Raw genomic sequence first — 22,641 nt, forward strand, 5'->3', positions numbered from 1 at the left:
GTTGGAGGAAAGTTTTGAGAGTGCCTTGGACCGTGAGAACATCCAACCAGTCCATATTTTAGGAAATAAAGCCCTACTGCTCACTGGAGGGAAGGATATTAGAGGCAAAGATGAAGTACTTAGAGAAGACAATGATGTTGGGGAAAAGGGAAGGAAAAAGGAAGAGGGGACGACCAAGGGCAAGATGGTATCCTTGAAGTGACTGGCTTGACCTTGAAGGAGCTGGAGGTGGTCATGGCTGACAGGGAGCTCTGGTGTGGGCTGGTCCATGAGGTCCATGAGGTCATAAAGCAACTGAATGAATAAACAACAAAACCGTGATGGCTCACTTGTACCCAGTATTTTTTGGGGGGTAGGATGTGTACCAGTTTGGCTAGATGGTGGAGTTTGTTTTTTTTGGCGTGTCAGGAGCAACCGCTCCTGTTGTGAGAGAATTGGCCATCTGCAAGGACGTTGCCCAGGGGACGCCCAGATGATTTCTGATGATTTATCATCCTTGTGGGAGGCTTCTCTCATGTCCCAGCATGAGGAGCTGGAGCTGATAGAGGGAGCTCATCCGCCTCTCCCGGGATTCAAACCTGCGACCTGTCGGTCTTCAGTCTTGCCAGCACAGGCTTTAACCCACTGCGCCACAGGGGGACCAGATGGTGGAGTGAAGGGGCTAAGCAAACACTCGCCCTTTGCTTGTCAGAAAGACATGAAGAGAAATGAGGAATTTATTGATGTGGAGCACCTGAGAGAATTGGATGGGCCAAAAGAACTTATATGCATTTCATCGTTAAGGTCATGGGGTGCCCTCTCTTTTATGTTTTGAAACACAATGTCCTCCCTGACATGTAAAGGTTGGCTGGGTACAAAGCCATTAGACACAGCTGACTCTCAGGACCAGGCTGGGACATGGCAAAGGAGGAGCATCGGATAGATCTCATTGTCCTCAAGCAGCACAGTCAATAACCATATTAGATGAAGAATACATCTACCTTGGAAGGTTGTTAACAACAAGGAGTGAACTGAAGCCAGAAGGGTGGGCTACTCACAATTCTATTAAAGCCATGGTGGACTCAACCAGTGGTACATCTCTACAAGCTCATTCATTCGACTCGACAGTGCTACCTGCCCTATGCTATGGTGCAGAGACATGGACAATGACCAAGGCTCTCTTCGAACTACTATGGGTCACAAATGCCTCCCTTGAAAGATGGCTCATTTAGCTGTCTCTCAGAATGCAGAGAAAACATGGACTGCATAACAAGAGTGTTTGAAAAATATCAAAAGTGAAAGATCCTCTACACCACTTTGCCCAACTGAAACATTGCTTTGCAGGCCACGTGATGAGCAGAACAGATAGATGCTGGAGCAATGCCACAGCAACATGGTACCTGTGGGGATGGACAAGACCTCTTAGTCATCCTCCCACCTGATGGTTTGATTCATTCCATATGGTATATAATGTGAGAGATGAACATGGTTGTACAATGGTACACTGATCAACTTGAGCTCGAAATAGATACAAATGGAGGCAATTAGAGAAGATGCCGTGATCTGTGCGAAAGCTGAGGAACGGATTGTCTAAGTGACTAATTGATACATGACTTCATTTCTGACATATGGAAACCCTAAGGTGAACCTATGATGGAGTTCTTCAGAGGGGGGTTACCTTAGCATTCCTGTGAGGCTGAGAGAGTATTCTCCATGGTTGAGTGAGGATTCAAACCCTGTCTCCAGAGTTATAGTCCAATGCTCAAACCACTATAACATGTTGAGTCAAATAGAGATTATATTATACAAATATATGTGCTACAATCCTGTATAGCTCAACCTAATCTAATGGGCCTCTGTGTGGATATGTGCTTTGCTGTTCATTCGTTCAGTCATCTCCGACTCTTCGTGACCTCATGGACCAGCCCACGCCAGACCTCCCTGTCGGCCATCACCACCCCCAGCTCCTTCAAGGTCAATCCAGTTACTTCAAGGATTCCATCCATCCATCTTGCCCTTGGTCGGCTCCTCTTCCTTTTACCTTCCACTTTCCCCAGCATAATTGTCTTCTCTAAGCTTTGCTGTCTCCTCATGTTGTGGCCATAGTACTTCAACTTTGTTTCTAGTATCCTTCCCTCCAATGAGCAGTCGGGCTTTATTTCCTGAAGTATGGACTGGTTGGATCTTCTCACAGTCCAAGGCACTCTCAGAACTTTCCTCCAGCACCACAGTTCAAAAGCATCTATCTTCCTTTGCCCAGCCTTCCCTATGGTCCAGCTCTCACATCCGTAGGTTACTACGTGGAATGCCATTGCTTTAACTATGCGGATCTTTGTTGCCAGTGTGATGTCTCTACTCTTCACTATTTTATCGAGATTGGACATCTCTCTCCTCCCAAGAAGTAAGCATCTTCTGGTTTTCTAGCCTCAGTCTGCATCTGCAGTAATCTTTGCACTTAGAAATACAAAGTCTGACACAGCCTTCACGTTTTCTCCCTCTATTTTCCAGTTGTCAATCATTCTTGTTGCCATAATCTTGGTGTTTTTTTTTATGTTTAGCTGCAACCCAGCTTTTGCACTTTCTTCTTTCACCTTGATTAGAAGGCTCCTCAGCTCCTCCTCGCTTTCGGCCATCAGAGTGGTGTCATCTGCATATCAAAGGTTGTTAATGTTTCTTCCAGCAATTTGCTCCCCAGCCTTGCATTCGTCAAGCCCCGCGCATCACATGATGTGTTCTGCATACAAGTTGAATAGGTTGGGTGAGAGTATACAACCTTGCCGTACACCTTTCCCAATCTTGAACCAGTCTGCTAGGCTGAGCCATATGCCACCATTCCCAGATGTACCATATCAGCCTTAAAGACTTCCCACTGCAACCACTCTGTGCTTTGTGGTTGATCAGGCAGTAACATGTCTGCCAGGACCTGTAAGATTAGTGCTCTGCCTTTAAGGAGGCTCACATTATTCACACCTGAATGTATAACCAAAACATCCCAAACAATGAACAATAAAGGGGATGAACCATCCTAAAGGAAGCCCCATCAGCCCCTCCATTCAACAGTGGCAACACCCACAAGCCCTAATGTTGAAAAAGAGCCCTTTCCAAGCTTGACTCTCAGCTCAATGAATATAGTTGTAGCAGTAGATCAGCACCCGGAATCTGATACAACAATTTTTTTTTTGAAAGATCTGAATTTTTTTTGGAAAAATTTGGAAATGACTTTAGAATTGAATCACCAGTGCCCCCTACTTTTGAACACAGTTTAGAACCATTTTTTTTAATCGCCCATGCCTAATATGTAAAGTTGTCTTGAATCTCCTTTGGGGTAGAGAAAGACGGGACATAACTAGAGTACATGAATAAACAAATTTATATTGCCAATTTAACACAATAGGAGAAAGACTTATGACATTTGAACCTTTTTGTAAAATACAATACCATTAAATTCCTTCTATTCTATTCCCATAATAATTAAAGCTCTACTGGAGTAGGAATCCTTCCCAATGTTCCTCTGAAAGCGAAACTTAGAAATAGCCCACTACAGTGGTCTCTCGCTACTTTGCGGTATGCTTAGTACAGACTCACTGCTTTGCGGGTTTTAAAAAAAAGAATTTAAGTAACAAGGGAACACTGAAGATTGAGGAAGAGTTGTGGGACCCATTCGGTGGCAAGAGGCCCAGGCAGCAATGAAGAGGAGGAAGAGGAAGGTAGGGAAAGCAAGGAGGAAAGAAGAGCCGTCCCCTCACCCTCCTTACCTTCCTCTTCCTCCTCCACATCACTGCCTGGGAGAAGCCCAGGAAGATAAGGACAGCGAGGAGGAAAGAAGAGCTGGCCCCTTGCCCTCCTTACCGTCCTCTTCCTCCTCCTCATCACCACCTGGGAGAAGCCCTCGTCACCACCTGGAAGAAGCCCAGGAAGGTAAGGACAGCGAGGAGGAAAGAAGAGCTGGCCCCTTGCCCTCCTTACCTTCTTCTTCCTCCTCATCACCACCACCTGGGAGAAGCCCTCGTCACCACCTGGAAGAAGCCCAGAAAGGTAAGGACAGTGAGAAGGAAAGAAGAGCTGGCCCCATGCCCTCCTTACCGTCCTCTTCCTCCTCCTCATCACCACCTGGGAGAAGCCCTCGTCACCACCTGGAAGAAGCCCAGAAAGGTAAGGACAGCGAGGAGGAAAGAAGAGCTGGCCCCATGCCCTCCTTACCTTCTTCCTCCTCCTCATCACCACCACCTGGAAGAAGCCCTCGTCACCACCTGGAAGAAGCCCAGGAAGGTAAGAACAGCGAGGAGAAAAGAAGAGCTGCCCCCTCGCCCTCCTTACCTTCCTCTTCCTCCTCGTCACCACCTGGGCCTCTTGCTGCCGCTTGGGCCCCATGATTGAGGAGGCATCGCAGGGGCCAAGCAGCAGCAACAGGCCCAAGCGGCGATGAGGAGGAGGAAGAAAAAGGTAAGGAAGGCGAGGAGAAAAAGTGGGGGGTGGGATCCCTACTTTGCAGAATTTCACGTATTGTGGGTGGTTCTTATCACACCCGTGATAAGTGAGGGACCACTGTATATACACACTCAGAAATCAGTCAGGAAATACAGAACAGTAGGAAAAACTTTATTTCAACCATTCTTTTTATTAGACAAAAAAAGAACAATGGAAATTATTAGCCATTTCCCCACCATTTTTTCATTTGGGATTCCCATCACTTTCAGCGAGTCCCAAGTCATTGCAAACCACAGAAACAGAACTGAGAAGTCACTTGTGGATCAAAGCCTTATTTTTCTCCATTCTGCCAAGTGAACCCTTTGCTATAGGTTATCGTGTCATTTTATCTTTCTTTCTGTCTGTCTGTCTTTCTTTCTTTCTTCTTCTTTTTCTTCAAAATCGATTTCATTGTATGAATGTAGTGTTTTCATTAAAGAGGCACAAAGACCACAGAAGTTTGTTAACAGCTCCCAAGCATTCTATTTCTCTCTGTGCAAAATTATCCGGTGTATAGTTGTACTTTATAGAATTAATTCATGTGTCGCCATCTGGATGGTCATATGAACAATCTACAATGATCCTTGGGTTGTTATTATAGGTGTTGAATGCGTCATGGAGGAGGGAGAGGCTTCCGTTAACCGAGGAGCCCCCATAGAAGTCGTGGTGGGGAAGGGGAGATACGGGAAAGGGAGACCTTTAATTCGGCCTAGGGAACGTGGAACAACATTAGTAATTCCAAATCGGTCTCCTGATACGGTAAGTAGGTGTAACCAGGTTGGCGGTCCCTCAGGATTGAAAGTGGTGCTGTTGAACGCCAGATCTGTCAATGGCAAAACAACTTTCATCCAAGATTTAATCCTGGATGAACGGGCAGATCTCGCGTGCATCACAGAGACCTGGCTGGACGAAGCGGGAGGTGTAAATTTGACCCAGCTTTGTCCACCCGGGTTCTCTGTGCAGCACCAACCGAGATCCGGAGGGCGGGGAGGCGGGGTTGCAGTAGTCTACAGAGATTCCATTCTTCTGACCAGGACCCCCATCCCGCAGTCAACAAATTTTGAATGCGTCCACCTGAGGGTGGGTGACCGGGACAGATTAGGGATTCTGCTAGTGTACCGTCCACCTCGCTGCACTACAGTCACCCTACCTGAGCTAGCGGGGGTGGTCTCGGACCTGGCATTGGAGTCCCAACGGCTGCTTGTGCTGGGGGACTTCAATGTCCACGCCGAGGCTGCCCTAACGGGAGCGGCTCAGGACTTCATGTCTACCATGGCGACCATGGGGCTGTCCCAACAAGTATCTGGCCCCACCCACAGTGCTGGACATACATTGGACTTGGTTTTCTGTCAGGGATGGGAGGAAGGCGGCGGTGTTGAGGAGTTATCCATCTCTCCGTTGCCATGGACCGACCACCACCTGGTCAGCTTTAGACTTACTGCACCCCCTAACCTCCGCAGAGGTGGAGGACCTATTAAATTGGTCCACCCCAGGAGGCTTATGGATCCGGAGGGATTCCTGATGGCTCTTGGGGAATTTCCCGCCACCTCGGTTGGTGATCCTGTTGATGCCCTGGTCGCTCTCTGGAATGGGGAGATGACTAGGGCAATAGACACGATCGCTCCAGAACGTCCCCTCTCAAGTAGCCGAACTAAACCAGCCCCTTGGTTTACTGAGGAGCTGGCGGCGTTGAAGCGAAAGAAGAGGGAACTAGAGGGCGTGTGGCGTTCGGATCCGAGCGAGCCAAATCGAACACGGTTTGTGTCCTTTTTAAGGTCATACGCCGCGGCAATAAGAGCCGCAAAGAAAACTTTCTTTGCGGCCACTATTGCGTCTGCAAAGAACCGTCCGGCCGAACTGTTCCGAGTTGTCAGAGGCCTGTTAAAACCCACCACTCAGGATGGGTGCCCTGATGACTCGGCAGCTCGCTGTGAAGCCTTTGCTCAGTTCTTTGCAGACAAAGTCGCTTTGATCCGCTCTGGACTGGACACCATATTAACGGCAGTCTCTGAGGATGTAACACGAGCATCTGCTTGTCCAATTTTGATGGATTCATTTCAATTAGTTCAAACCGAGGATGTGGACAAGGTGCTTGGAGGAATGAGACCTACCACATGCATCCTAGACCCCTGCCCATCCTGGCTTCTAAAGGAGGCCAGAGGGGGATTGGCCGAGTGGGTTAAGGTGGTGGTTAATGCCTCCCTCCGGGAAGGCATATTTCCAGCCAGCTTAAAGCAAGCTGTGATAAAACCGCTGTTGAAGAAACCATCACTGGACCCCACTCAATTCGTCAACTATCGGCCTGTTTCCAATCTCCCCTTTTTGGGCAAAGTCATGGAACGTGTGGTGGCCTCACAACTCCAGGCATTCTTGGTAGACACGGATTATCTGGATCCGGCACAGTCTGGCTTTAGGCCGGGGCATGGTACCGAGACAGCCTTGGTCGCCTTAGTGGATGATCTCCGTCGGGAGCTCGACAGGGGGAGTGTGTCCCTGTTGGTGCTACTCGACCTCTCAGCGGCCTTCGATACCGTCGACCACGGTATCCTTCTGGGACGCCTCGCGGGAATGGGTCTCGGAGGTACTGCTCTGCAGTGGCTCCGGTCATTCCTCGAGGGCCGGTCTCAGAAGGTGTTACTGGGGGACTCCTGTTCTACCCCACAACCTTTGTTTTGTGGGGTTCCTCAGGGTTCAATACTATCCCCCATGTTGTTTAACATCTACATGAAACCGCTGGGCGAGATCATCCGGAGTTTCGGGGTGCGGTGTCATCTGTACGCAGATGATGTCCAACTCTGTCACTCCTTCCCACCTGCTACTAAGGAGGCTGTCGAGGTCCTGAACCGGTGCTTGGCCGCTGTGACGGTCTGGATGGGGGCGAACAAATTGAAATTGAATCCAGACAAGACAGAGGTACTCCTGGTCAGTCGCAGGGCCAAACAGGGTATAGGGTTACAGCCTGTGTTAGACGGGGTCGCACTCCCCCTGAAGACACAGGTTCGCAGTTTGGGTGTGATCCTGGACTCATCGCTGAGCCTGGATCCCCAGGTTTCGGCGGTGACCAGGGGAGCATTCGCACAGTTAAGACTCGTGCGCCAACTGCGACCGTACCTTGGGAAGTCTGACTTGGCCACGGTAGTCCACGTTCTGGTTACATCCCGCCTTGACTACTGCAACGCTCTCTACGTGGGGTTGCCTTTGAAGACGGCCCAGAAGCTCCAACTAGTCCAACGGGCGGCAGCCATGGTATTAACAGGAGCAGGGCGCAGGGAGCATACAACTCCTCTGCTGTACCAGCTCCACTGGCTACCGATTAGCTACCGGGCCCAATTCAAAGTGCTGGCTTTGGCCTTTAAAGCCCTAAACGGTTCTGGCCCTACATATCTATCCGAACGTATCTCGGCCTATCAGCCCACCAGGACCCTAAGATCTTCGGGAGAGGCCCTTCTCTCCATCCCGCCTGCTTCACAGGTGCGGCTCGCGGGAACGAGAGACAGGGCCTTTTCTGTGGTGGCCCCGCGGCTTTGGAATGCCCTCCCTATAGAGATAAGATCAGCCACCTCGCTGATGGCATTTCGGAAACAACTGAAAACATGGATGTTTGAGCAAGCATTCGGCTAATCCGATGCGATGAAGTTTTTGATCAAGGACTGGCAATCATAGACAACGAAATTGGATTATGATTTTAATTAAGAGATGCATTGGTCTGTATTGGTGGCCCAATACTGTGTATTGTATATGTATGTGTTTTATATTTTTAATCGGAATTATTGTTGTTTTTAAATGTTGTAAACCGCAATGAGTCGCCGTTTTAGGCTGAGATATTAGCGGTATACAAGTGTACTAAATAAATAAATAAATAAATGATGCAGTCTCATAATGGAATTTATCAGCCTTGAATTGCATTATATTGAAGTGTGTGTGATGGCACACGCAAGACTTTGGGAAAGCTATAATGTCAGGCTTTACTCGGGGGGGGGGCTATCTGTATACCTTATGTTAAGATTAAGAACCTTAAACACACAGAGGTACTTTTGGCAAGGTGAAAAGATAACCAAATGGGTTCCAGAATATCTTCAGGAAGAGCTTGAAGACGTGGTTGTTCTAGTGCGCCTTCCCAGAATGGGAAACTCCAAGCAGCATGTCCCAAATGCACTTTACTAGAGATTTAAAATTGTCTGCATACTGCACTATCTCCAAAAACCTATCCATTTCACCTGGTCATGCCCAGCATTTTAAAATTTTTAATCATTACATTTGGCCCGGCCTTAGATTTTTAATTGCATTATGGTGTTATTGCTTAATGTTTATTGTTACTGTTTAATGTTTATTGCCTGTTTTATGAGTTTATTTATTGCTCTATTTGTTATGCTGCTGTTTTACTGTTGTATTTGGCCTTGGCCTCTTGTAAGCCACACTGAGTCCTTCGGGAGATGTTAGCGGGGTATAAATAAAGGTTTATTATTATTATTATTATTATTATTATCATCATCATCGATCATCAGGACATTTTATTAACCTTAGAAAGCAAATTCCAAATAAAAGACAAAATATGATGAATGAATAAACAGAAACTTTCTTTAATGCTTTCTTTTCATTACTTGCTCCCTTGTATTCAAATCAGGCCTCAGAAGAATGATATAGCATTTGGGGAAAAATATACAACCTAGTAATCCAGCACTGGAAGCTAAGATTGAGAAGATCTCCACTGCCACCATGTATTTTCCCTTGGTGCTCAAGTATGTTGGAACAAAAGAAATCCACACACTGCAGAAGACCAACATGCTGAAGGTGATAAATTTGGCTTCATTGAAACTGTCAGGCAACTTTCTGGCGTAGAAAGCTGCAGTAAAACTGCAAAGAGACAAGAAAGCCATAAAACCCAGGAGGCAATAAAACATGGTGATTGACCCTTCATTACATTCCAGAATGACTTCTTCAGCCATTGAGTTCACATCAAGATCAGGAAATGGGGGAAAGGTAGACAGCCACACTGTACAAATTGTGGCTTGAATGAGCAAGCTGGAAATTACAATGGAGGTGGCCATTCTTTTCCCCAACCATTTCCTCAACTTGGATTCAGGTTTGGTGGCTTGGAAAGCAAGAATCACAGTGACAGTTTTTGCCAACACAGAAGAAACAGCCACAGAGAAGATGATGCCAAAAGATGTCTGACGAAAGAGACAGGTCACCTTCCATGGCTGTCCAATGAAGAGCAGAGCACAAAGGAAGGAGAGCAGGAGGGAGAGGAGGAGGGTGTAGGTGAGGGTCCGATTATTGGCTTTGACAATGGGAGTGTCCCGGTGTTTGATGAAGATCCCAAGTACTAGAGCAGTCACACAAAACAGGAAAAGAGCAGAGCTCGCCAAGCTTGTCCCCAGAGCTTCTTCAAAAGTGAGGAAAGTTAGAGATTTGAGGATGCAGAAATCCCTGTTCTTGTTTGGGTAATGATCTTTTGGACACTGAAAGCAGTTATCCATATCTAGAATAAAGTAAACATTGACATATATGTGTCAACCTCACTTAAATCAATTGATATAGTCAAAACATCATTTTGAAAGACTTCAGAAAAGCCTATGGAGTCAATATTTCCCCATCTCATGTCTGTTTGAAAGGAATATTGACTAGAAAGAGACTAGGAGAAATAAATAAATAAATAAATAAATAATATTTATAGACCACCCTATCTCCACAAAGGGACTCAGGGAGGTTTCCAACATATACAGCAAACATATAATTCCAAAAAGGGAAAACAATTCAGAAAACATTATATAAGGACAAATCATATTGAGACAATATAGCATCAACCTAAATCTAATCTTAATATCAGACTGTCGAGTAGTGGGGTGGACGGTACACCAACAGAATCTCTGTTCTGTCCCGGCCACTCACCCTTAGATAGACATGCTCGAATGTGATTGACTGTGGGTCAGGTGTCCCATCCCACAGAATCTCCATAAACCACTGCGGATTCTCCTCCCACCTCTCAGATCTTGCTTGCTGATGCACACTGAAACTCAAGGCAGTAATGAATCTCACCCATTGCTTCAGGCCAGGATGAGGTACTTCTCAGTCAAATTAAGCCTTTTCTACTTTTAGTCACCCAAAAATACATTCCTATGAACCTCAACTCTAAGTTCTTTCTGGGCTGGGTTGGAGTGAGACAATAGTTCAACATTGAGCTATTGCTAAAAGGACTATTGTAATGTGATGTTCTGTGAGAAGAGGCTAGGTATTGTCCATTCCTCCACATTATTCCCATTAAAAACTAAAATAACCCACAATAACCCACAGATATAGGCAACTGAAAGAAAGATTTACACTAGACAGTAAAAATATGGGATTTAAAAGAGACCAAGCAGAATTTGAAAAGGAACTGTATACTAATGAACAACATCTTATTGGAAAAAACATATAAAGTATTACTGAAAATGGAAATGGAAACAGAACAGAACAGACACAACAGAGAACTAGAGAAATGGGGAAAATTATGCCATTTCTACTTCTACTAATTCAACCCATAATCTGGGGAATAGTAAACATTGACATATATATGTCAACCTCACTTAAATCAATTGATATAGTCAAAACATCATTTTGAAAGACTGTAATAAAGCCTATGGAGTCAACCCCATACATCCTATGTCAGTTGGAAGCAACATTGACTAGAAAGAGACTAGGAGAAATTCAAGGCAGTAATGAATCTCACCCACTGCTTCAGGCCAGGATGAGGTAATTCTCGTTCAAATTATGCCTTTTCTACTTCTACTCATACAACCCATACATTCCCATGAATCCTAACTCTAAGTTGTTTCTGGGCTGGGTTGGAGTGAGACAAGAGCTCCACATTGAGCTACTGCCACAATGAGTGTTTTAATATGCTGTTCTAGTTGGAGAGGCTAGGTATTTTCCATTCCTTCACATTATTCTCACTGAAAACTAAAATAACCTATAGTGTACAGATATAGGCAACTGAAAGAAAGATTTACACTAGACAGTAAAAATATGGGATTTGAAAGAGACCAATCAGAATTTGAAAGGGAACTGTGTAGTAATGAAGAAGACCTTATTGGAAAAATATATAAAGTATTACTGAAAATGGAAATGGAAACAGAACTGATAAATGATTGTATGATTAAATGGACACAAAATGTCGGACACAACATAGAACTTGATACATGGGGAAAATGTGGATTATTGCCTTCAAGAAACTTCAGTGCTATGACCTTAGAGAAAATGTTTATAAAGTGATGAACATGTGGTACCTGTTCCCATTAAAATCAGCTAAAATGTATAAGGGAAGAAACAACAAGTGCTGGAAATGTAAATAACAGGAAGGATCTTTCTTCCACATGTGGTGGTCCTGTAAAAAAAAAAAGGGAATTCTGGGGCAAGGTACAAAAAAAACCCTTGAATCTTTTTCAATCAAAAATATAATTGGAGCCTGAATTATTTCTTATTGGGAATGTCAAATAAACAAACAAAATCATTAAACTACAAAATACTGCCCTACATGATAATAGCAGCATATTATATGCACGTTTTGGAAGATGGCGGACCTTCGAACAATAGAATAAATGGTGAAAGCCTTTAAAATTGCAGAAATTGACAAATTCAATATACATGTATATAGATTTGTTTCACTGATATACATGTATATAGATTTGTTTCACTGTTTTTATGAATATGTAACTTGAAAATAAAAAATATTAATCTCAAAAGCTAAAATTATTTTTTTTCTTGAAAAAAGGCTTTTCGTTATACATGTAGAGCATGAAGGAAGGTTATAGAAAAATCATTCCATGTGAAATAGGTGGAAAGGGAAGAGGAGGGAAGGAGGGAAGAAGGAAAGAAGGAAAGAAGGACAGATGACTCTTACCCTTCTTGGCAGAAATCTTCCCTTCTGGACAGGGAATACAATCATAGCAGCAAAATGGCTCCCCTTCCTTCTTTCTTTTACTGTAACCTGGATAACATTGGTCATTACACAGAGAAAGAGGTTGTGCCTATCAACAAATAAAGGGAATTCTTTCATGATGATGATCCTCTATTCCCGTTTCCTCTGTAATATAATTTCATGGAATCTGTTTGAGTTCTAAACTTTAGTCTAGTATCAGTAATGGACTTATGAGGGCAAAGAAATTGAGTGTCATTTCAGATAAGACAGAAGTGCCCATTGTCAGTTGAAAGGCATACGAACAAATCAGGATACACCCTGTGATGGTTGAGGTTACACTGGAAGTACACATACACCATTTGTGTGGCTTCATCCTTGAATATAGCAGGGCAAGAAAGATGGCCCCTAATATCAACATTGCCCACGGTTCTGCAGTTTCCAGGTGTGCTTTGTCACACTTAAAAGCTGCCAAAAAAAAAAAAACGTTTTCCACTTTGGGTCACCTTCACAAATATGCTTGGTGGAAACAGGAAACCAGACCTTTTCAGTGGAGGAAAAAGAATGCAAGAAGGATTGGCAGCTCATGAAGAACTCTCTCTGGTTTGAATGATGCCTGATAATTTTCCTACCAAGATGACATACTTATGATATGGGTCTCTGACACTAAGATACAGTACATACTTTTTGGGGAGGGTGGAAATCACATGATGGAATTTATTCACATCCTACCTGATTGAACCAGCTGGGCCACACAATGGCATCCTCATGAACAGTGAACTCAATGGTTGGTAGAGACTGTGGTTCTATCCTTCCCACTTTCACTCGATTAAAGGTCTCATTGGGGAACGTGACCCAATTGATGATATCAAAACCAGCTACTAATTCCCCATTTGTATTAAAGGAAATCTGTTCACCAACTGTGTTGTTAAATATAACTCTTTTTAGAAAGTGATGAAGCTAAAGTGAGAAGAGAAAATGAAATTACAAATGATGCTCACAATCCAACTAAACAACATATGATAGTAATTGCTTGCATTTGACATCTACATTTAACAGAACCTATGTGTCCTTATAGAAAGTATAAGTTTATTAGTGATACTAATGAGCTATTTTATATGAAGCTAGGAAATGTCTAGTACACAGAGCAATGTGCACACAACATTAACCAGGAAAGAGATCCCACCTAATCTTGAATGCTCAACAGCATCAGCCCTGGAAAGTGCTTGAATAGCATCTGCGCATGGTTTAGTAACTGCACAGTGGCAGATGGGAAGGCTGTCCAAAGGGTCACCACTACTGCACAGAATCATTGGTTGTCCTCCCCGCTTCGTTGGAAGAACCTTAGAGGTCGCACAGCCTTAAGAAAGCTCAGAGCATTTTTGAGAATCGCTCTCACCCAGCATATTCCTATTTTGAATTATTGCCATCTTGCAAAAGACAAACTGACTGAGAGACACCTTCTATCTTAGAGCTGTGGCTATGTTGAACTCCATGGTTTCGCAATTATGTGAAATTGGCGGCTGTGTGGTGATCGAGGGGGTGTGGAGGGATGGGTGTGTTGTTTTGTCATGTGTGTCGAAGAAAGCATTTAATTTTGTTCTGAAATAGTACAATGACGATAAAGCTATTCTATTCTATTCTAGTGCTTGGTTGAAAAAATGCCTGTGAATACCTGGAACTACAGGCTATATTTCATAGGAAAGAAATGATAAAACCATATCAGAGTCTACCTTGCCTAAGAAAACCTTATGAAACTCATGGATTGTCCATTAGTTAACAGGGAATGTGACAGGCACATAAAATCAAATTGGAAACATGGGTCAAGGGGAATAAATATGAAGCAATATTTACAGTGTGCTATCCAGTACTCAGAAATCACTATTGGAAAAGATTGACATAAAGCAGGGCAAGAAAGATGGTAGGTAATATCAAAATTGTGATGGAAAATGGATTAGTTGAAGAAAGGTTGAAGGAATTGGCTGTTTTTATCCTGGCTAACAAAAAACTAATAGAAACACGTGGACCATAATGAGAATTTGAACAAACAAAGACTACAAAAAATAACAGACCAACAAAGGTTAATTCTAAACAGAGAGATAACAGAACAAAAAATCCAAAGTGCCATCAAAAAATGGACAGCAACAAAGCCCCCGGCTCAGATGGGTTCACTGCAGGATACTGCAAGTAATGATAGAGGAAGTCACACCATATCTTTTAAAAATAATGAATGGAATTTTGAAAAATCAGGAAAAAATACCCAAATCATGGAAAACAGCTTATATAACAATGATAAACAAAGAAAATCAAGACCCGAGTGATGTTAAAAATTATAGACCTATTTCCCTCCTCAATGTTGATTATAAAATCTTTGCTAGTATACTTGCTGAAAGATTAAAACATTTTTGAAAGACTGGGTTAAAGAGGAACAGGCAGGCTTCCTCCCTAATAGAGAAATTAAAGACAATGTAAGAATAATTCTAAATACAATTGAATTCTATGAAAGAAATAACCCTATTTCTATTAAGTCTTGATGCAGAAAAGCCATTTGATAATTTAAATTGGGATTATTTAAAATTACTAATAAAATAATTAGACTTCGGATTTCAATTTACAAATGCCATTGAAGCAATGTATGATACCCAAGAAGTTAAGCTGACTATTAATCTGAAACTCTTAAAATAGGCAAAGGCACAAGACAGGAGTGTCCCCTGTCACCTTTACTATTTATAATGGCTCTAGAAATCTTACTAAACAGTATAAGGGATGATCCAAATTTAAGAGGAATTGAAATCAACAAAGAAAATTACAAGATAAGAGCCTTTGCAGATGACATAATTTGCATCGTCAACAACCCACTAGAAAGCATTACCAACTGGCTCAATAAATTTAATGACTATGGTAAGGTAGCGGGCTTCAAAATAAAAAAAAGAAAAAGACTATGATCCTAACCGGACTATGATTTTCACCGGAGAGAATTAGGATGGCAATACTGGCCTACATACAAATATATTGTAAAGAAACAAGGAGGTAAATATGAACTAAAAGGAGAAAAAGAAGTAAGAGAAAATTTTAAGAATCTAACATGGCTCAACTATAGACAATTGATAGATTGTTATAGAAAAGACAAAGAGTTAGACTTTGTGGACAGCAACGACTTCTGGGACGGGATCATGAAAACAGAAAACAAAACAATCACAAAATTGTATAAAAATTATTAGAATGGACAACAGAAAAGGAACAGATAAAAAATTCAATGATTAAATGGGCACAAAATATAGGACACCAAATCCAACTATGTCAATGGGAAAAAAATTGGAACCAAAAAATAAAATATACTTATTCCTACAACCTTAAAGAAAATTTATTAAAAATGATATACAGATGGCATAAAATCCCCCAACAGATATCAAAATGTTACCAAAATGCATCTAACAAATGTTGGAAATGCGACCAGCAAATAGGTACATTCTATCACACTTGGTGGACTTGCCCTAAAGCTAAAGACTTTTGGAATATCATACAAAAAGACATCGAAATGATCCTTAAAATACAAATTAAAAAAGAACCAGAATACTTCCTGTTAGGAATGTTTGATGTTGAAGGAGATAAAAATAAAGACATATTATTTACATATCTAACCACAGCAGCCAGAATTGTATATGCAAAGAGTTGGCAATCAAAAGAAGCTCCTCAAAGGGAAGAAGAGCAAAACAAAATCCTAGAGATAATGAATATGGATGAACTTACATACTGGCTGACATTTGCACCAAGGAATACCGAAGAAACGGACAGCCTGGGATCCAGTAAAAGACTATTTCAGACAATGGAAAATAGACATTATTATTTTTACAAAGAATAGAAAAGAAAAGGAATGAAAAGAGTGAACCATAAATGAAAAATATAACCGTGGGGGATTCAATTATTCTGATAAATATGGATAAAGACATAAAAGACCAAGAAAGATCAGATGGAAGTCAGCACATTTCTTTCTTTCCTTCTTTCTTTCTCTCCTTCTTTCTTTCTTTCTTTCTTTCTTTCTTTCTTTCTTTCTTTCTTTTTTTTTTTGCTTTTTTTGGCTGTTCTTTGACACTTTTTTATTTTTATTTTATTTTTGTTTTTTATATATTTTTTAATTTTTATCCTTTCTTCTCCTTTCCCTTGTTTTTCTTCTTTCCTACTACTTTTCTATCCATAAAATGTTCTCCCACTTTCGATGTAATCACTATATTTTTTGATACTTCACCTTCTCTCTATTCTTAGATATAATTTGAAAATCTCACTAATAAAATATTATATTAACAAAACTAATAGAAACACAATAGTTTGAAAAATATAGAAAATATCTCATGTCTTTTTTCTCTGTGTTGTGTCTACTACTTATGAGAAACCTAAGGAAAACCCAGTTTTCCTGAAAAGTTTTGTTCAGAGGCAGTTTGTTATCAATACGTACCTATTCTCCACTAAGTAGAAATATATACAGAAATACAAAGACAGACAGACACTATTATGTGTCAATGCCTGTCAATGTTTCTGATGTTCCTGATGGGAATGATACTCCTGATGATGTTCATGTTGGGAATGATGTTCATGTTGATGTGCATAATGGGAATGGGGATAATATTCCTGATGATGGGCCTGGGGATGAGGGTTTGCCTGGGCCGGAGTTAAGTTCAGAAGAGAGCCTTGAGCAAGGTCACATTCCTGGGAAAGACCTTTCATTGCTTTTCTCAGAGCAACAGTATGAAAATGATGCTGAGATTGCTGTGCCAGGTGCAGAAGGAGAGGAGAGTGAAACCTTGGACAGAAAGCAAGGTTTTAGTAAACAGGGGCAGAACATTCAGAATCTCAGGCACTCTGCCCGTTTACAGCAAAAGAAAGGTAATAAACTGTTAACTAGTGAGAAGGTGCAAAAGAATGCTTTTCTGTCAATTTCGGCTTTTTTTCACAGTACAGAAAAATAAGCTGTTTTTTTTTAAACAAGAAGTTTATTTTAAACAAGACGGAAGGGAAAACTATCCAAGATCAAATTTTTGTTTAGAGTTATTTATCGCTACTTAAAGACAGTTTGCTCTACATGTAACAGCTATATACAAAAAGTTATAAAATCGTCCATGGTTGTACAATGATAAAAGAAAAACATTGACATTATCCAATCATATAAGGTATGCAAGGTTTTTGTTTTATCAACAATGAGAGCAAAATAACTTACTGGAATATAATGGGGAGGGATATAGGAAGGTAAAGGGTGTGAAAAGTATAAAGGTGTGAATTTAAAAGAAAAGATTCAAGAAAGAATCACAGCTCCCCTGGTGGTCAGAATAGCCTCATGAAAGCTGGAATGTTAAATAGCCTCTGTGTGTCTGTCTATATATGTTGTGTGTCTGTGGCACTGAATGCTTGCCATAAATATGTACATTGTAATCCACCCCGAATAAATAGATAGAAAGATAGATAGATCCACTGTGCTCAATTTTTTAAATCATTTTAGGCCATATCTTGTGCTTATTTTATAGTTTTACTTTGTTTGGTCTTACATTTTATTGGATGGCATTATCTGTGGAATGTATTTTATATTGCTTTGTTGTAATTGTTGGGCTTGCCTTCATGTTAACCACCCTGAGTCCCCTTGGGGTGATGGTGGTGGGGTATAAATACTACTACTACTACTACTACTACTACTACTAATAATAATAATAATAATAATTTATTACTATTGTGCTCTGAACATTACCTGCCATGGCTGCATTTTTTGAAGATCTCTGATTCCATGTTTGAAACTGGATGAATCTATGTCATGCAAAGCATGTGCGGCAGCATAGACAGCATTGTAGATGCTGTAGCTAAGGCTGCTCATGCTCATTTCAAAAACAGACATAGGAAGAGTCTCCAACTTGTTCTCCTCAGTGCAGATATTTTCTGGGGACTCCTCTAAATTGAGCCCAGGAAATGAGCACATGAATGCGTGCTGCCAGAAGTCCCCGATAAAGCCATCCTCTTGATAGGTGTCTGGTTTTCTGTTCTGCAGAAATTCATGGAATCCTGAAACCTTTTTTGGGAGAAGTGAAACGGATAAGGCCCCATTGATGAAGCTCAGCCCCCAGTCTCTTTGAATTGGGAGCGATGCAAAATCTATTTCAGCTGATAAAATCCAGACTTTATTTATTTTTGGTAAATCATAGTGAAATGGAATTATTATCCATATTCTCAAAACTAGAACTGACTGAACATCTTTTAGGATCACTACATTGGCAGTACTTGTCCAGAAAAGGTATGATGTTTCAATAAACTTATTTACCATTGTTTCAATTTCACTGAAAAAGTTAACGTGGTTTACTGCTTTTATGAAGTCAAAGCAGATACCGTTTTGCACGAACACAGGGAGCACATTATGTACAAATCTTTCTCCCATTTCATTATCTACATATATTACCCCAATCCATGTCCACTGGAAATGCAAAATTAAATTGAGAATCCCAGTGTATTGGTAACTTCCACTTGGGAACATGCGGTGAAGGAAAACAGCTTCATTTTTCTTATCCATTAGTGGAGCAGAGCCATATGTGATCTTTAGGGTGAGAGATAAGGAATTAATCATATTAGCAAATTACATCTACAGGTTAAAATAATTTAATGAGTGAATGAATGAAATGACTGTATCTAGAACAGTTAAAACTAAAACATGGTCTTGAAATAATAAAATCCCCCCAAAAGAAATCAAAAGCAAGAAAAAACAGAGGAAAATGTGTTAAAGCAAGGAAATTACTATAGAAAATATTTTAACATTTCTCTAAAAACATTGGGTGTTTGCACCTCTAAGGTTTCAAAAGAATGCTGTTGTATTGTTTTGAACTTTGTAAGATTCGGTATCTTAAGTAGTGACTGAACATCCCTCAGACTATTTCAGTTAAAATGCATTTTGCAATAGCTGCATCTTCTGGAAAATCTTCAAGGGCAGCTCAATATGAAATCTCTAACTTTACTTCACTTCACTTTATTTCTTAATTAGTCGCTCTCCACCAAGGTGCTCCAAGTAACTTACAGTCTAAAATAGCATTTACACAGTATAAAAACATTCCACATAAAAACATTCAACAGTGACTATTTGGCAAATTAAAACTGATTACTTAAATGCACAACCAAACAGCCAAGTCTTGAGTGCCTTTACAAAAGGTTGCAACTCCGACATTGCTCTAATGTATGGAGGAAATGAGTTCCACAGAATTGGAGCATAGGTCAAAAAAGCTCTACACCTTGAAGCTTCCAGATTTTCCTGGGTGGATCGAGGTGACCACTGATGGAGAAAAGGAATGAGGCGGTCTGTAAGATATAAAGGTTCTTTGGCCATTTTGAGCTCTAAATGTCAGGATCAGTATCTTGTAAGAGATCCGATGTTCTATTGGTAGCCAATGCATTTGTTGCAGAATCGGTGTGATATGGGATCTTATAGATGATTCCGCTAGCAGCCTGGCCGCTGTAAACTATCTTGGATGCAAATACTGTGACCAGGCTATACTTGCCTACAAATGGTCATAGCTGGTGAACAAACCAAAGCTGGTTAATAGGAATGAGGAGAACTCGAGCCTCAAATGACATTCAAAAGCTCATCAACCATCCTTTCAAAGGGAGTAAATAACTCTAGTACATGAGGAAATATTCCTTTTCAGGATATATCACATGCATACAATTTATGACCATTGACAGGCTTTCCACCTTGACAGACTTGACCCTGATGTTTGTCATTTTCGGAAATTGATTTACCTGATGTATAGCAGAAGAAATGATAGATATTGGGATGAGTGAGCTTACCTGTGAAAACTTGTAGGCGCACAAGATATCTGCCATGAAGAGACAGACCTCAGAAGTAGGTCCTCCAATGACTGTTGCTGGGTTGTTTTGGGTGTCACATTTGTAGTTAGGGACAAATTTGCCCCAGGTAGAAAGGAGTTCCATTGAAGCAAGATAAGTAAAGTCGGGAAGAAAATGACTGTTGTAAATGTAGAATCCCAATGTGATGTTGGGTAAGAGAAGGGAATTTTCATTGATCTCCTTAATGGCAAAAATCAAGGCCAAGATGTGTTGGTAGTTGTGAGTAAACACTCTGAAATAACAGTAACAGCAGATTTATATTTCAGATTAGTACACATTTTTTATCTGCATTGCACTATAACATATTGAAGAATGCCTGACGACACATACAGAAACATGGGTTTGAGCCTTCTACAAATATACAGTCCAATACTGATGTAGCAGTTGTGGATTAGAATTCATGTGTTCTAATTATTCTTATTCTTCTTGTAATTATCACTATATCCTTCTTAATCTCTCTCAAAAGAGACCCCAAAGCACTAAGAACAATGCAATATGATGATATTTACTGCTAATTTTCTATTTCAAAGGAAGCAACAAAGTCATGAATAACACTGAAAGTCTTTCACAGGTCATTACTAATTTTATAAATCATTCCCACGTGGAATTTTTGTGCAGACAACCACATTTTCTGTGCAGGAAACTACATCATGAGTGTCTCTACAGAAAATGCTGCATGTAATTTTTTTTGTACAAAATAATGACCATATTTGCAAGTTTTACATAGAATAACTACAAAACGGCAAACATTTCTTTAAACATTTTTGCACATTTTCTAATCTTTTTCTATCCTTAATTTAAACCAGTTCTAACATTGTAACAACTTAATTGTTGACAGATCCCAACTTCTCCTATGTCTGAAATACTGCATGAAATAATTTGAGAAAAAAACACCGAAATTCATACACTGTATATCCTTGAGATTTCTCAGCAGGATCTTGTCTAAAGGATATCTCATCCGAAGATATAAAAATCTGAGACAGAATGGCACCAATGTGCAGGTCTCCAGACATGTGATACTTGTGGTGAATACCAAGGGATCGACCCATGTCACATGAACCAGCTGTGCATGCCACCTGAAACAGATTGAACACCAACCGAAGGAAAATGAGTTGAATAGATAGCTTGATTTTGCATATAAATATTCCACTTGGACAACTATTCATTGTTTCCCAAATTGTGATCCAGGTCTCCTTTAGTATTACAGCCTATCAGAAATTCCGTTGGTTTACTGGGTTGAAATCACTTCGGTACACTGTGAAATGTACACAGTCAAAGGAATGGAACCATCCTTTCCTCCATCTACAATTCCAATGACATTAGCAATATGCATATAATTTAGAGTAATACACTCCTATGCAGGTTCAGTTATAGATCAGTCCCACTGACCTTACAGTGATGTAGTCCTGTATATAAAAGAGCACAGATTGAACCTTTTCCTCACTAGTATTCCCTGGAGTCTCCAGGAACATAGAAGGCGTAAGTGCAAATAGGATAATCACTAAATGGGAATGCTCTGGGGCATTGCAAAAATATGTTTATCACAACTCCACAGCTGTCTTCTCAGATCATACCAATTTTAACAGGAGTCATATGGGTCATAATTATGTCTATAAAAAACCATGTTCAAAAAGCAAAAAGGTTTCCAAGAACAGAACTAGTCTTCTAGGCATTAATTGGCTGTCCAATATTTACACAAGTTGGAGACTGTGGCAGGCATGTAGCCGGGGGGGGGGGGGGGGGGCTTGAGGGGTTTCAGCCCCCCCCCCCAAAAAAAACTCTCATGGTGGTTCACAAAAAGGCCTTACTGGTGCATTATTTAAACTGTTATATTTATTCATATCATGATCTGATCACCATACTCAATATATCCCATATGCATGGGGGTATTGGGGTAACGATACAAAAGGTTTGCTAGGGTAGACCCTCTTTCACTCAGACTCAGCCCACCCTGAAACTCAGTCCCCCTGAACCCTCCCCCTGAAAAAATCTCAGCCCCCCCCCCGAATTGAAATTTTGGGTACGGGCCTGGATTGTGCGGTTGATGTTTCCAAAAGTAAGAAGATTAACTTTGCTGGATTTGATCACAGGCCTAGACAGTTCACTTATTCATGCTGTGTTTCATCATGGGGGTTATTTACACTGTGAAAATAATATAGTTGTAATTGTGTGTGAGCCATAGGGAAGACTGAGCGAAGGAAGCCTTCCCTTCCTCCAACTGTGGAGGAAAGTTCTGAGAGTGCCTTGGACCGTGAGAAAATCCAACCAGTCCATATTTCAGGAAATAAAGCCCTATTTATAAAAGTGTTCCTGCCATACATCAAGGGAACCACTGATCGCATAGGGAAGCTGTTGAGGAAACACAACATACAAACAATCTACAAACCCACCAAGAAAATCCAACAAATGCTACGTTCAGCAAAGGACAAGAG

The 22,641-nt window shown here is 41.2% G+C and overlaps 1 protein-coding gene across 1 annotated transcript; it reads right to left on the reverse strand.

The window, feature by feature from the left end:
• Positions 1-9,026: 9,026 nt before the first annotated feature.
• Positions 9,027-21,258, reverse strand: LOC137097235 (vomeronasal type-2 receptor 26-like). The gene is made up of 6 exons (XM_067469464.1): positions 21,116-21,258; positions 20,150-20,327; positions 18,075-18,908; positions 13,073-13,300; positions 12,326-12,452; positions 9,027-9,928 (listed from the first exon to the last, which is right to left on the reverse strand). Exons 1-6 carry the CDS (start codon positions 21,256-21,258, stop codon positions 9,027-9,029), a joined length of 2,412 nt encoding a protein of 803 aa, XP_067325565.1.
• Positions 21,259-22,641: the final 1,383 nt, after the last annotated feature.

This window comes from Anolis sagrei, chromosome 6, assembly GCF_037176765.1.
Source record: "Anolis sagrei isolate rAnoSag1 chromosome 6, rAnoSag1.mat, whole genome shotgun sequence".
Lineage (NCBI taxonomy): Eukaryota > Metazoa > Chordata > Lepidosauria > Squamata > Dactyloidae > Anolis > Anolis sagrei.